General features: G+C 40.7%; 2 protein-coding genes across 9 annotated transcripts in view; one reads left to right on the top strand and one right to left on the bottom strand.

Moving 5' to 3' along the window:
• Positions 1–259: 259 nt before the first annotated feature.
• LOC148370228 (nuclear receptor subfamily 4 group A member 2-like) lies at positions 260–15190 on the bottom strand. 6 transcript variants are annotated; one of them, XM_088332630.1, is made up of 7 exons: positions 14722–15190; positions 11561–12366; positions 6094–6223; positions 5852–6039; positions 5583–5782; positions 2336–2514; positions 260–793 (listed from the first exon to the last, which is right to left on the bottom strand). In XM_088332630.1, the coding sequence occupies exons 2-7, from the start codon at positions 12359–12361 to the stop codon at positions 534–536; spliced, it is 1758 nt and encodes a 585-aa protein (XP_088188756.1). In that variant the 5' UTR covers positions 12362–12366; positions 14722–15190; the 3' UTR covers positions 260–533. The 6 variants fall into 6 exon arrangements, with proteins under 6 accessions (XP_088188756.1, XP_088188761.1, XP_088188755.1 ...); XM_088332635.1 differs by lacking the exon at positions 14722–15190 and adding an exon at positions 12495–13789 and having other exon boundaries at positions 5667–5782; XM_088332629.1 differs by lacking the exon at positions 14722–15190 and adding an exon at positions 12495–13788.
• A 407-nt stretch (positions 15191–15597) lies between these two features.
• Positions 15598–15953, top strand: part of gpd2 (glycerol-3-phosphate dehydrogenase 2 (mitochondrial)) — a 33004-nt gene continuing 32648 nt past the window's right edge. The window contains exon 1 of one of the 3 annotated variants that reach the window (XM_088332624.1): positions 15598–15711. Coding sequence is in view for 1 of the 3 variants with exons in the window: in XM_088332621.1 (XP_088188747.1) it covers positions 15694–15697 (4 nt within the window). In the remaining 2 variants the exon portion in view is untranslated. The remainder of the gene's footprint in view (positions 15712–15953) is intronic. The other 2 variants (XM_088332621.1, XM_088332625.1) reach the window with 2 other exon arrangements.

Raw genomic sequence — 15953 nt, 5'->3', positions numbered from 1 at the left:
TGTACTTATTTTTTAGATCACAAAAATCCAGTCAGCAATGTCCCCTTTTCAAAAACTATTTTAAAAGAAATTTGATCTGTTACTTAATCTGGCAACTAGCTTGGGTCCAAAACACAGGTGGGCAAAATGCATATATGAAGACAAAAAACAACCTGGCTTTGGTTAACAGATATTCTCTAATTGGCTTTGTGAAACGATGAGACATTGGCGTAATTTTAATGATGTCCCTCGTTGTAACATCAGAATAATGAAATGAAACCAACAGCTCTCAGAGTTTATTTATCCAATAAAACATGACACGACAATTACATATATAAACATTTCATCAACCTTGATGCTTACAATTCGGTCAACTGTGAATTAGCGAGTTCGGTCTTCCGATAAAAGAAGTTCCACCCAAAAACATCGCAATCAAATCAAAATTCACTTTAATAATAAGCCGTAAATTATATGTTTTTGTGTACTCAAATCCCCCAAACTATAATCAAGAGACCTGGAGAAAAAGCTTCTCAGAATGTCTTTGTATGTTTTCTTCAAAAGGGCAAGGTGTCTAGGAATAACTTATCTATTATCGCGGGTGGGGGCACCAGATCCTCCAACTTCAGATAAAAGATCCTCTGCAGGCCTTGGATGCACAGAGTGCGAAGTTCAGGGAGCTTCTCCACGACTAGGATAAAATGGTTCGACCAAGTGTCGGAATCGCTTTCCACCCATGGGCTGCTGTCCTTCAAACATTTGACAACACTTCTTTGCAGCTTCTCCACCTTCCTTGGTTCCTTTAGTCCATGCCGCTCTGTCAGAAGAACACTAGATTTTAGTTTGTATGGAGTGTGGCAGTGTTTTTGTTTTTATTTCATTAATGTAAAGGTTATTTTTTTGCCCCGATTACACATATATTTGACCCATATTTTTTCCTCATTTTATCCATAAAATAATTACAATTTACATTGCCCGCCATGAAAAAGAAGCTTATCGAGTAAAATAAGAAAATATATCTTAAAGGGTAAAAAATGCGAAGAAAATTTGTGCAGTCTGGTCAATTTGACTCTGTACTACGTAAAAATTTTAAGGGAACTCATTATCGATTGCAGATTACCATTGGGTCTCCGACTTTTTTCAAGCCGAGCGCTAGTTTCTGTAACTAAATAGCGCAAAAGCACCCAGTTTGATATGAATTTCTACAATCACTTATGTTTTTACAGTGTTGTTACCAGGTAAATTATAGGAAGTAGGGTAGAATAGACTCAGAAGAAAGGGAGAGAAAGAGAGTAAAGGAAAAAAAGAAGAAACGTGAATGAAAAAGAAAGTTAAAGTAGAAAATAAGCGAGAGAAAGAAAAAGGAGGGAAGGAAGGAAGGAAGAAAGGAAGAAAGGAAGGAAGGAAGGAAGGAAGGAAGGGAGGAAGGAAAGAAGGACAAGGGAAAGAAAGAAATAAAGAACGAAAGAAAGAAAGAAAAAAGAAAGAGAACAAAAAAAAGAAAGTAAAACAAAGAGAGAGAGAAAAAGAAAGTAAGAGTTAAAAAAAGAGAGAGAGACAAAAAAAGAAAGAAAGAAAGTAAAATAAAGAGAGAGAGAGAGAAAAAAGAAAGTAAGAGTAAGAAAAACGGAAAGAAAATGAAGCAGAGACGTCTGGGCTTCCCTTTTAAGGCTGCTGCCCCAGCGACCCGACCTTGGATAAGCGGAAGATAATGGATGGATGGATGGATGGAAATTGAAGGAGAGTGAGAAAAAGAAGGAGCGATAGAGAAAAAACAGAAAAAAGAAAAACTAAGAGTAACAGAAAGAGAGACAAAGAAAATAAAGAAAAGAAAAAGTGAGCAAGAAAGAGAAAATTATACAAACAGGAGGGGAAAAGAAGATAAAGAGAGAGCAAGAGAGAGAGAGAGAGAGAGAGATGGAGAGAGAGAGAGAAAGAAAGAGAGAGAGAGAGAGAGAGAGAGAGAGAGAGAGAGAGAGAGAGACAGAGACAGAGACAGAGACAGAGAGACAGACAGACAGACAGAGACAACAACTTCACTAGAAAATCCCAATGATCAAGCACTGTTGAGCTTCTTTCAAAACAGGTACGCAGGCAATTCAACTATCCTTACGGGGCATCCACGATGGAGACCCCTGCACTATACAATGCTGTGAAACCTAGTGGTCAAATATTACACTGTGTCCCTTTAAATAGTAGCGTAAAATTAGAAATAGAAATCGGCATCATTCTACCTGAAAGACAACAACGAATTTGCTCCTTTTGATAAGCGTTCTTGCTTCATCCATTAACGAAATAAAAAGTAGGAATTTTCTGTTCGCCTCTGCAACAAAATGGACATAAATGCGGAGCCCCTCACCGGTGACCAGGGCCAGAGCACATATGCAAGAGAAAGTGGCGACGTCCAGGTTCATCCCACGTAGATTGGCGGAGAACTCCACGATGCTGTCGATCCATTGGCCGAATCCCCGAAGACATTGAAAGCGGTGCCAGACCGAGCCGTCGCAGAATATCAGCTTGCCCTCGTCAGGGTTTGATCTTTACAAAAATATCGAAAAAATATTTGGCAAGTTGTTTTCTATTTATCCTTTTGATGATCAAAACGATTTAATGTCGTGGGAAGGTTTCTCGAGATTTCTTAATATTCTTCATGCTGCGCATGGTCGTTTTCCGTGCACTCTGTAGGTTTCAGATCAAGGGATCTTGTAAAGATGGTATCTGCAAAGCTTTTTGGTACTGAAGGCATTTCAAATGCACTAACGCTTAAAGGTTTGGGGTCTTCTAGAAATTTGGATTCTTTAATGTAAGCAAAAGTGGGGGTTTTTTGTCCGACAAGTCCTTATTTCTATCCTCTTGACTGTACTGTAGTTTTATTTTGCAACTCATTTGGTAAAAAGTGTGACTATTAATGGGAAACACACTCATTTTAGGTGACCCAAAACTTTTGAGCAGTAGCTTAACTTGGCTTACAAAATCAATCTTTGAATTCAAATTCTCCAAGTTTTCAATTTAAAAAAGGACGGAGAAGCATGTTTTTTTTTTGCATCCATCCATCCATTATCTGCACCATTTATCCCCAGTGGGGTCGCGGGGGTGCTGGAGCCCATCCCAGGTATTCAGGCAGTGGGCAGGGGAAACCCTGAACTGGTTGCCAGCCAATCCCAGGGCACATAGAGACAGACAACTCACTAGCTCCTAGGAACAATTTGGACCGGCCAATTAACCCGACATGCATGCTTTCAGAATGTGGGAGGAAACCGGAGTGCTCAGAGGGAACCCACGCAAGCACGGGGAGAACATGCAAACTACGCACAGGAAGATTCAACCTTTTTTTGCAGTTTTTTTTTATTTTTTATTTCTCTCTGTTTATTATGTTCAGTACAGAGTATAACAAAAGGGGAACAAACACTAAGGACATACCGGTAATCTGGATATGTGAACAAAAAAGTCTACACTACATAATTACTAACTCTAAGTTTCTGTTAGGTCAGGGGTTGGCAACCCATAATTTTGAGAGCGCCATGATGGACCAACAAACAAACAAAAATATGTCTCGATCTGCAAAAAAAAACACTTAGTAAAAACCTATTGTAAGAATAGAAGTAACAGTGATTTATAAATAAAAGTTAGTCATTCAGTATTTAATACATTTTCTAAAGAAATGCATCACACAATTAATACAAATATATTTAGAGCCGCAGGTTGCTGAGCCCTGTTTTAGGTACCGTATTTTCCGCACTATAAGGCGCACCGGGTTATAGGGCGCACCCCGAAAAAATAGTTTTTGGTCCTATTTTTGACATACGTAAGACGCACCGGATTATAAGGCGCTACAATGGGAACGTGGACAAAACAGTCAGATAGTTCAGTCCAACTTATTACCCCCTTAATATTCCCAAACCTTGCAAAGACGCAAAAACGTGTCGAGAACACGTGCGGATGCGGTGTCCGTACGATGTCACTCAAATGCATCATTTCAAATATCATTCGGAAGGTTAAAGTCTTGGGATTCAAGAAATGCCAACCATTCCTTAGTTTCTATTTTCTTTTTCGCTCGCAACTTTACTGTGCATAGGACAATAAACACTTGGAATTGAGTTTAATTTAAAAATAGACACTCCATTCCATCCATTATCTGCACCGCTTATCACAGAAACATCGAGTTCAGTCTGAAACTAGATATATAGCCGGAGTAGCTCACCGAAGTCGTTGTGTTCATAATATTGTGCATCCGTGGTCCTCTTATATCCGTGAGTGTAGTAAATCCAGGAGAATAAAATATTTACAAATATAGTATAGTAAAAAATGCTTTCTGTATGCCGTCAGCCTCGTGCTATACACATTCATCTTTTTCGGCCAATTGCAGGCTTTGTTTTGCCGTTCAAGCCAATGCCAGCCTGTAAATGATAAAAAGGATCCGCCTCTTGACCTCCGAATAACTTTAGCCAATAGTGATCGATTCAACTGATGGTTGACACATTGGTTAGCCAATGAAACGCCGGTAAATAAATCCCAGCATACACCGCGGACAATTTGGCGTTCGGGGGAAAATCTAGTTGGCGGCTGCAAGTTAGTTGCAAGACTTTGCGAATTAATATTGATCCATAAATAAGGCGCACTGTGTTATAAGGCGCATGGTCAGCTTTTGAAAAAAATAAAGGCTTTTAGGTGCGCCTTATAGTGCGGAAAATACGGTACTCAGTGACAATAGAAGCTAACACTATTGGCCATCTCGTGTCTGTTTTATAATGGATTGATTTAGTAAAATTTTTCACTGCACAACTGCTATTTAAGGTCAACAAAAACATAGTGCCAGAAAACATCCATAAATTATTCATTCGGAAAGAAGGAAATTATAACTTACTAACCCTAACCCTGACCCTAACCCTAACCACCAGGAGAAGTATGTGTGTGTCTGTGTGTGGAGTCAAGCTCTGGAACGGTCTGCAAGACGAGATCAAATGATGTCCAACTATTCACTTGTTCAAATTTAAATACAAAAAAACCATTCCTGGCGGAATACAGAGATGAAGAAAATGGGGTATGAGTGATACGAGACATTGGGAATATTGCGTCTAGAATTATGATTAACTTTGTGTTATTGTTGCTATTGTTATATCATAACTGTTATTATAATAGTATTACAATTGTTGTTATATAATTGGTGTGTTTAATAGGGAAGATGAAGGGTTAGGTAATATAAGCATTTGCTTCTGACTACCCCTTTTTGAACATATTATGTAATATTATTTTGTTGTTGAGTTCTTGTTTTTGTAAGTACCCTCATGTTATGTATCAAGGTAGTGCAGAAATACAGTATACTGGTATTTAACATCCCTGATTTAATTGATAATTCACTGAAGGTTATGGCACAAAATGTGTCCCCCTTGAATGAATGAATGAATGAAAACTTTATTTCGAACATTAAAATAAAAACAGGACAAAAACAATGAGTCAACAATGAAATAATGTCATATAACATGTTCGAAAAGGGGTAGTCAGAATCAGATGCTTATGTTTCTGATGTGTGTTTTCCAACTTAATGTATTGTCTATTAAGACCCCTAAAAACTTAATTTCTGATACAATGTCTTATGCATCGTTTACCTGTAGGACAGACGTAAGACAAAGAGCTCCAAGAACGATGAGTAGAACAGGAGATCTTGGTCATATTTGGTGAGAGAGACAAACCCTGGTATCTTTAGGGCCCATGTCCGAATCACTTCCATGGATCTGGTCAGGAGGTCGTAAAACTGCCGTACGTGTTGGGCGTCCTGTCCCGGGGGGCCATCTGGACCTTCTTTGAACTCCATAAAGCAACAACACATAAAAAGTAAGCACTATTTGGAATGAAAGCGTATTTCGAGGTTAAAAACCTTTCTCACTCTGCGGTAATCGAGACGGGAGGGCGAAGGGTTGGACTCCACGTGCGCTGTGACAAGGGACCTCAAAACAGTGTCTTCTGAGGAGCTTGGATCTGGAAGAACTTTGGCTTTAGAAGGCAGGCGGCCCCTGCGACCTTTCAGGCCATCCGTCCGTACCACTGCAGGAACAGCGGAAATATCTAAATACGATTTGGTGTTAGAGGAAGTCTGTTAGCAGCATTATCCACAATTACCTTCTTTGACCATTCCGACTGCAAGGCATTTCTGGAAGCGGCAGTACTGACAGCGGTTCCTCCGTCGTTTGTCAACTGGGCAATTCTTGGCTGCCAAACACACATATTTGGCATTTTTCTGGACTGTGCGCTGGGGGAAGATCACGACAAATTGTATGGCTGACGTTTTAGCCCCAGAAAAATATCTCAACATCATCAAAATGACATCACAAACATAATAGTTTTCAGCGTTTTGAGGGATTCGATTCTTATTACTGAACTCTAGGGATGCAAGAACAAGTCTACATTGTGGCATCATGTCATAAACATGCTTGATGAGGAACACCTGGAATATAAATATATTACTTTTTTCATTCGTAGGGATTTTAATTTTTAATAGCGTTTTTAAAAATAGTAAAACATCTCAATGAAACCGTGAATAAATAGCAAGTATAACTTTTCTATTGGTAGCACTGGTGCGGCGACTTTACTTAGGATGTCACATAGACCTGGATTTGGTTGCACTCCTATTGTCGGTAAACCGAAGAGAACGCAATACAACAGTGTTGGGTCGTCATGGCCTGCAAAATCTACTCTGCTGGACTAAAAATATATGACTGATGTGATGTTATTTTGCTTTATTCATTTTACTTTTTTCCCAAATTATGTGTCAGTTTGCTTTCATTGCTTTCCCTCTGGTTGTGCTGCTTCCATATGTTCCTTTCATATGCAAGCATTTAACCAATCACTTTTTAGCCATTATTTGTTTCCAGGGAGGCTTTCTTTCACAAAGACTTCTGAAGGCTGTGAGACACAACATCAGTGTTCGATAAAAGTGTTGGTTTAGCCTCTCAGATTTTGAGTTGACGTCTGAGCACCTACCAGCCTGCTGTGGGAAACATCGCCGGTTTTACAAACCCTGTTTGGCTAGGTGGTTGTAACCGAAATTTTACAAAGAAAACGTGAAGAAAAAGATCCCTGCGTCCTTTGCTTCTGTCGAACTGACCTTTTAAGCCCTAAATTGAATAAAACGTATGCCAAAAATGTGACAGGCCCGACTATCAGCATTAGCTTTGTGGGCGATAGAAAAGAACCTCTTGATGGAACTTGAACGCACAAAGCATCTGTACAACAGTGTAAATGAAATTGTTTTGAGAAAAGAATGAAGGATATATTTTGTGCAACGGTAAATAGGATTTTTGGTGAGTAAAACGTGTCTATATTCCTAAATAAAACTACACTTTCGTGAGGTTATTATTGATACTTTATAATATATGTCACAGCTGAAGCTGTAGTATTTTTTTAAAATTTCTTTATAACCACAAAATAATTATTGAGAGTTGTTTTAGTCTACTAAAGGCTCAGGTGTGAAAGGCACAGCCCGCCACTGCAATACCCTGGTATTGAAAAATAACAGAAATAAATACATATAAAGTGTTTGTTCTTTGGTTTAAATGTATAATAGTGTATAATAGTTGTTAGAATAAAGTGTTTTAACTTTGTAGAACATACCTCCTGTGAAAAACAAATGTTCTCTGTACACAACAGTAAATTTGACGATATCCGCAGGTAAATCGGTCGCATTGTCAATTTATGTCTTATCTTACAAATGTCTACAAAAAGTGAAAACTGAAAGCACCTTAAAAAATAAAAAGCAGTGATCTAAATCCTGTGGGATTGATGAGGTGCTGGATGGCATACAGTCCTTGGACAAGGTCCGTCTGGGTAAATACTAGTTCATGGGCATTCATAATTGAGCCAATCGTCCAGAGGGTCTTGATCAAAGAATGTTCCGTATTCTCAGCACGTCAATGGCAAGGTTAAATCAGGACATTTGCCCCTACGAATGCTGGGGGGGGTAAAAGGTCAAATGCAGGCATGCTAGGCAATACCTAGATTTTATATATATATATATATATATATATATATATATATATATATATATATATATATATATATATATATATATATATATATATATATATATATATTAAACTCTCCCAAAAAGGAGTGTGAAAAGAAAGGAGGCGATCAAACTCCTAACTAAGCACAGACTCAAAGATGCCTGTTACATCTCTGAAATATCAAACATTGTTCCTGTAGTTGTAAGTTCTCACATAGGCACAATTCTTGTTTCTTACTCAAACTTTGTTACTCAAACTGAAAGTGCATCTCTAATGAACTTAAACTAGGAACTAGCATATAGGGACACCCTGAACCGGTTGCCAGCCAATCGCAGGGCACACGGGAACAGACAACTCACTCGCTCATTCACAGGAAATAAATGCATGTTTTGTCAAGCAAAGGACAGAGCTACGGTTTTAATCTTTACACCTTTTCTGTCTCTCAAGTTCTTTGTGTCCTTTTACCACATTTATCTATTGTGGGTCGCAACATGGAACAAATTATAGAACAAAGCTATAATACCAAGCTGTGATTGCTAGAGAAGCTCCAGACCACTTCTTTCATCCTACGCTATAATGATACTATTTTTCTGGCGGGCTATTTCAGCACCAATTACTAAGAAAATCATCTTTGATTCAAGTACCGGATTCTCATATATCAAATGGGCCATCAACAAAAATACTCTTTTACTCTTCTCATCCTGGCCACCAGCCCTTCGACCTGTTTCCCTCTGGTAGCACTACAGGTCCCTTAAAACAAGGACTAACAGATCTTGGAGACAGTTTCTTCCCCATGGCCATCACCACCATAAAAAAGTGTACAAAACTCTGAAAATATTTATCTTGCGACTTTTGGGGAATTTCTTTTGTTGCTGAATGTTATTGCACTACTTTTCATTGCACTATTATTATAACTTAGGTCATTCTCTAAGCACTTCGTTGTATATATGTTTGCCTATTTATCCTGACAGGTTTTTTTAATCTCAGTCTTTATTACGCGTTTACCTAGGAGTGCCTATCAAATGTTGTAGCATGCAACGTTTTACTACGATTTATTTCAATTTGTACGTTTTCCATGTATTTGATAAGTTTTTTGATCATTTTAAATTGTGTACATGGTATAACAATTGTTTGTACGACTCTGACCAGATCGTCGCAGTCACTGAGACAACAATTGGGGATCGCTAATATTGTCAAGGTACACAGGCAAATGCTATCCTTTCTATGCTATCTTGCACTATTTGCGCTACTGTAAAATACTATACATAGCCATAATTATTTAGTATTTTATTAGCACTCAATACTACAACTCAATACAACATTTTATTTATATCTGTACATTCAAGGAAACTGTGCGGGTCAGATGTATCGACATTTCGTTCTGTATACACGTGTACTAGAATGACAATAAAGTAGATCTGAATCTGAATCTGAATCTCGATCAAGCATTTATTTTCAACTAAACTTTGACAGTTTTTGTGAGGGAGCAAAATCATCAGTAGAATGATGAAGTCTGCAAAATTATGCATTGCTATGTATATCTAGCAGCACTACATTTACGCAGAGTGGAGAAAGACCTGAGGCAGAGACTGAAAGAATTTGTTTGTGATGTCTATTTGGTAAATAAAATAACTTTAAACAAAATAATTCATTTTTTACTTCACAAAATGTCTTGCTGTGAATAAATAGGTGGAGTTTTATTTTTGTAAGGTTTATTGCTTAGTGTGGTTTTCTAGCTGCACTAATGCTGACCAGCAGGCGCTCCATCATGTGGTTAAAGCTGCCGGGAGAATTATAAGAACAACCATCAATGAGATCAGAGACCCATTACACCACTTGTTAAGAAGAGTGGGCAACATCATGACCGGTCAGCTCACCTTTTTAGTCTGCTGCCCTCAGGTAGAAGATACCAGTCCATACAGGCCAGAAGATCTAGACTGGCCAACAGTCAGTATCCAAAGGCTCTTAAACTCTTCCCTTCCACCCACTTATGACATAAATCACACCCACTGACAATAACTGAACTGGTTGCATTGATGTAGTAGTATATCCGGGGTCACCAAAGTACAGCCCGCAGGCCATTTCAGGCCTGCCAACAGATTAATCTGCTGAGAGAAGCATAAGAAGAAAATATGCCACTCCACTCATTGTAGCTGTATATGCTGATTGCCAATTATCAAACACATACAATCGTGTAAATACCCATTCAGATGTTATTTGATTTAAAACATAAGGCAATAGACTTGCACCCACCTGGATTTCCTGACCTCTGTCCCTGTGTACCTTTATAAAAAACGTTATATTTCAATGTGCTCAAGGCCAACATCAAACATTAAAACGATATTGTTGTGTAAATGCTTTTAAAATCAATTGTATTTATCAAGATATTAAATTCCATGCAATAAAACATTTCTGAAGTAGTCCTTTTGCATCGATCTTTTCATTGCAAATGATCAATTTTAGTGCTTGAATAGAGAGCTATAACTTTACCATTACTCTTATGGTTTTTATATGTTGATGTATTTGTTTGTATATTTTGTGTGTTTCAAAACCATTTGGATGAAATGGTCCCTTTATAGAACATGAAACACAAGCGCAGGATAGAATGGCATATGTTATCTATTTTCCTCAAATATTGCAGAGGCATCAGCTATAAGACGCTCTATTGGCATATTCAATATATTGATAACATCATTCAGCTGGTTTATTTCTCTGGCCAATGCAAACATTTTGGAGACCCCTGCAGAATATCATCAATACTCACCACTTTTTTACCCTTCTTTTCTAGAGAATAATGATGACTGTCAGACACGATTGCACTTTAACATTGACTTATGCTGCTTTCAAATTTTTATGGTAACATGTTACTTTTAAATGTGCTGTCCGGAATTTGAAACTAGTCTACTTGCTAACGCAATTTTCTGGCTCGAATCATCATTGTAGCCCCTGTCAAGCTACTTGTGTGGCGTGACTTCCTTATATACAATATAATAAACTCTTATTTTTTTCCATCTTTTTGGGGGGTTTCGGTTGACGTTTGGCCTGCATTTGAAACAGACATTTTCTGACTTTCACCATTTTAAACCTACACTAAAAGAAAACCAGAAGCACAAGCGTGAAATCACAGTCAAGCCCCCTAATGAATTGTGAGTCCCTAACAGCACAGATAAAAGTAAGATAAAAGCAGCTAGGTGTGGTGGATATTTGAACTATGTTGGGCATTGTTAACACATACTTCTACCGTCAACTTTTAAGGACACCTCAAGCGACGCACCCCACCTTCAATTTCTACAATGTGTTATTAATATTTTTTGCGTCTATGGGTATTTTATCTGGCTATTTATTTTATTTATCATGGGTTTTCTATTTTCTTTTAATTACTGGATGGATGGGTGCTCCGGGCAAAGTATCATTTGTCTTTTTTAACAATGACAATGAATATTCTGGACCTGAACATTGCTTAATACGGGGAATTGCACTTGGGAGCCATCGGCTGAGGTTGACAGGTATGCTCTGCGTTGCTATCAATGACCATAAAAACAATTCAATTCAATTTAAGTACATCAGCAAACGTTGACTCCCACCTTAAAGAATCCTTTGCATCCCTCGCAAGTGCGCACCCCGTAGTGCTGGCAGGCTGCGTTGTCCCCGCATACGGCGCACAATCCCTCTGTGTTCGGTCGCCCTCGGCTGGACGCGCAACTCGGAGGACCAAGGCTGTTCATTAAGTGCTGACCGACTTGCAGTTGGCGAAAAGCGGAACAAGACGGCTTTCCAAGACCGGCACAGCAAAAAAGACTGGGAGAGTCCAATGCATGGTCCAAACTGGTGGACATTTGGAATGGTCGGTCAAATTTCATCGCGCTGCCAGTGCAAACGTTGTGGCTGCCTTCGGGTGCGTGCTTGATAGAAAACAGTGAAAATCTGGAGAAGGCGTTTTTCCTCTGCGTGGAGACCAAATAATCTTGACGGAACCGAGACGCAGAGTCTTCCCACATCTGCGGGGTTTGAGAGTTGTGCGTAATGGGTGCGCGCGAGGATCCCGAGTGGTAATAGTAGATAGAATTGGTGGAGGGCAGTCGATCGACAGTATCCACGGTCTGGAATCTTGCTGCACAACCGTACGCATCCTCGGCCTTGACGTACGGAAGATCACGAAGCGGCATTTGGAACGGACACTGTGGCTTGGAGTTGGAGTTGTAGCTACATGCGTAAGTTTCTGCACCAAGTGATAAAGTCGAAGTTTCGCTGTTTGCAAGCTCCATGCTAAACTTGACAAACTCGGGAGTGAAGAGGTCACAATGGCGCTCTCCGATTGCGCTCTGATGAGACGCCGGGCTGGCTCCCGGAGAAGAGGAGTTGCACTGCGTCTGGATGCATGGCATGGTCACTAAAAATAAAAACTTTCATGAATGTATAATCGTTCCTCTTATTTAAAATACCTTGCATGCATGCAAACTGCAGTTCAAATTATATGTTAAATTGTACAAAATGAGTACTTGTCATTAATCTGCATACCTTGCACATCAATTTAAGCCGTTGGGAGTAAACCTGCAAATAATATTTTCACTCCTTCAGGGATCATCAAGTTCCTGCACATGTCTTGGATACAGCGATGCACCTGCCTTCCAAGATCGCTTCAAGATTCAATTCTGAAGTGCAATGAGCTTTTGTTTACGTGGGGCTTACTGGTGCAACAACCCAGGGGGAGGTCCTCTCTCTCTTTCTCTCTCTCCCTCTCCCCCCTCTCTCTCCCCCCTCTCTCTTTCTCTCTGTCTCTCTTCCTTTTCTCATACCGCGCTTCTTTTTTTACGTCCAAGCACTTACTAATAATTCAAGTAAGTAGGCTTTTTTTCCTCCCATTTTTCTAACACATTATTATTACGATTATTATTATTAAGTATTAAGTCATTATCATTATTATTATTATTATTATGATCGTTATTACTATGATTAAAATAATCATTATTATTGTCATCATTATTCTTATTGTTCTCGTTTTTATTACTATCTCATCTCATCTCATCTCATTAGCTGCACGGCTTATCCTCAGTAGGGTCGCGGGGGTGCTGGAGCCCATCCCAGCAATCATCGGGCAGTGGGCAGGGGACACCCTGAACTGGTTGCCAGCCAATTGCCAGCCAATTGCAGGGCACACAGGGACAGACAACTAATGATGTTTTTGGCTCGGGATAGTCAGCGCTTCTGGCCAATGTCCTCAATGAAGTCCCGATGATTTTCTCTGCTGTCCTCACCACCCTCCTCACACTACTCCAGTCGGAGGCCAGCCTCCACACCACACAGAGATACAGTTAGTCAGGATGCTCTCTGTGGTGCTTCTGTAGAATGTGATGAGGGTGTGTGGGGGCAGGTGGGCTCTCCTCATCTTCCGCATGAAGGACAAGCGCTGCTGTGCCTTCTTCACCAGTGATGCAGTGTTCACAGACCAGGTGAGTTTGTCTGTGATGTGCACCCCTAGGAACTTGGAGCTGCTGACAACCTCCACAGCCTTGTTTTTGATGAGAAGTGGGGCATGGTTGGGCTGTTTTTTTTCTGAAGTTGACAACGATCTCTTTAGTTTTGTCAACATTCAGGACCAGGCTGTTGACTCTGCACCAGCCCACCAACTGCTCCATCTCCTCTCTGTAGGCCAGGTCGTTGTCGTCCCTGATGAGGCCCACCACTGTTGTGTTGTCCGCAAACTTCACGATGTGGTTTGTGGCTGACCTAGGGACGCAGTCGTGTCTCATCAGGGTGAACAGCAGGGGGCTCAGGACACAGCCTTGGGGGAAGCCCGTGCTGAGGGTGAGGACATTGGAGATGTCTGACCAAGCCGCACTGACTGGGGTCTGTCAGTGAGGAAGTCCAGCAGCCAGTTCCGCAGGGGGGTGTTGAAGCCCAGGAGTCTCAGTTTGTCTACTAGGTGTTGTGGGATGATGGTGTTGAATGCTGAACTGAAGTCCAGGAACAGCATCCGCACATGGGTGTTCTTCTCCTCTAGGTGTGTCAGGCTCAGGTGAAGAGCAGAGGAGATGGCATCCCCGGTGGAGCGGTTTGTCCGGTAGGCAAACTGAAAGGGGTCAAGTGAGGAGGGGATACTGGAGGTGCTCTTTAACCAGTTTCTCAAAGCACTTAATTATGATAGGAGTCAGTGTAACGGGCGGGTAGTCGTTCAGTGATGAGATCTGGGGATTCTTTGGCACTGGGATGATGATGGCAATCTTAAAGCATGATGGTAACGTGGCTTGGTCTAGCGAGGTTGAAAATGTCTGTTAGGACACTAGCCAGCTGATCGGCGCACTCCCTAAGGATACGCCCTGAAATGTTGTCAGGGCCTGGAGCCTTCCATGTGTTGACCCTTTTCAAGGTCCTCCTCACGTCAGTTGAGTCCAGGAAGAGTGCTCTTTCATCCTGATGTGGAACCACTTTCACTGCAGGAGTGCCATTTTGTGCCTCATACCTCCCAAAGAATCGCTTTGCTAGTCTGATAGTACGGTTCAGGTTGGCCCTCGCTGATCTCAGTGCCTGAATTCATATTCAAATTCATAGTAAAGTTAGAACCATTCAATTCCCTGACGTTTTTGGCCAAGCTCTTTTTCTGTCTTCCTCTTCTCCTGCCCCATTGGACCGTGCCCAGGAGAATAATCTTGACAACAGTTCTTCTAGAAGAACTTCAATTTGCAATGTGCCCTCTGATGGTGTTTCATGTGTCACATGGGCTATGTATCTGATGACTAGAAGTTACCTGTAGCATCACATCTCCATGGCCTGGATTTTCATTTCCAATTTTGCGGTGAGTGTCCAGATAGAGCCACTAATTAAGACTTGTCATGATCCCTATGGTGATTTTTTGTGATTTTCAACGTTAATAGAATGATCTTTAGGATTACCGTCTTTGTGAATGCCTACATCTTTATTGTATAAAAAAAAGAATGACGGGAAGCAGGAATGCTGACAGAGTACGTAGCGATTGTAGTTTATACTTTCTATGCAAGAATTGCGTGCCGAAAGACGACAGCTGGTGTCACTTCTCTCTTTATTATTATCCCGAAGAAGGACGCTCAGGGACTTGTGCAAGGCGCCGCTCCTTTTACGTCACGTGACGGCATACTCTTCCACCGCTAGACGTGATTGGACATGGACATTAGACGCGCGTTATGTGATTGGCGCGGCCGCTCGTCGCTCCAACGGGACTCCACTTCCTGGTTGTAGATGTCAAAACTCAAGCTAGGACGGCGACCAATGCCGCGGTTCCGCCCTGCATCGCCCTCAGCGACTGTGCATCGCCCACAAAAAGCAAGGCAAGTGGAAATCAACTCAATTTATTCCTGTTCACTATATCAATGTGATAAATGTCGGCATTAAATGTTTATTAATGTGCGGCTCTTTACTTAGTATGTTACAACCTGCCGTGTTGTTACGCGCGAACATACACCTTCAAACTAAGACCGAAAATCAAACCGACGTCATCAAGGATGTTGTATCATTTGTTACATTATATAGACGCCTTTTTCATTGCTTTTACATCATGTTATTTGTCTGTGTCGGTCTTTCACGACAATGAAACGAGACGTCCGTCATTTTAATCCTGCGCGTCAGGTCAAGATGACGCTTCGGTCAAGGAATGATCCTTGCAATGGACGGTTTCTGGAAATTCCAACTTGGATTCACATGTTTGACATTGCAGCCAGGAAGACTCCTGAGATGCTGACTCATTATGAGTATGTTGGCTGATGTAAGAAGAAGTGGGGTGGGGAAGGGATATCCCAGCATTGCTGCGATGCACATACCTGGCAACCATGGGTGACCAAAGGAAACAACACAGTAATTGCACACCAATTACTGTTCAATACAATGATAAGAATACATAATCATGTGCTCAAAGGGAATAGTCTAAATCATTAGCCTTTAAGTGCCTACTAAGGGTGGGCGGATTGATCCAAATATCGATATAATCAATACTGAGCAAGTACTTGG

Source organism: Urocampus carinirostris, chromosome 3 (genome assembly GCF_059441175.1).
Source record: "Urocampus carinirostris isolate Australia breed hairy pipefish chromosome 3, RoL_Ucar_1.0, whole genome shotgun sequence".
Classification (NCBI taxonomy): Eukaryota; Metazoa; Chordata; class Actinopteri; order Syngnathiformes; family Syngnathidae; genus Urocampus; species Urocampus carinirostris.
The sequence above is the reverse complement of the archived record's forward strand: the minus strand, read 5'-3'. Positions and strand labels throughout refer to the sequence as shown.

Coding starts and splice junctions, on each gene's coding strand:
- LOC148370228 (XM_088332630.1), bottom strand. CDS start 12,361: ATGCCATGCATCCAGACGCAGTGCAACTCCTCTTCTCCGGGAGCCAGC. Junction 6,224..11,560: donor GATGCAAAGGATTCTTTAAG/GTGGGAGTCAAC, acceptor ATCTTCCCCCAG/CGCACAGTCCAGAAAAATGC. Junction 5,783..5,851: donor ATTACCGCAGAGTGAGAAAG/GTTTTTAACCTC, acceptor TGCTTTATGGAG/TTCAAAGAAGGTCCAGATGG.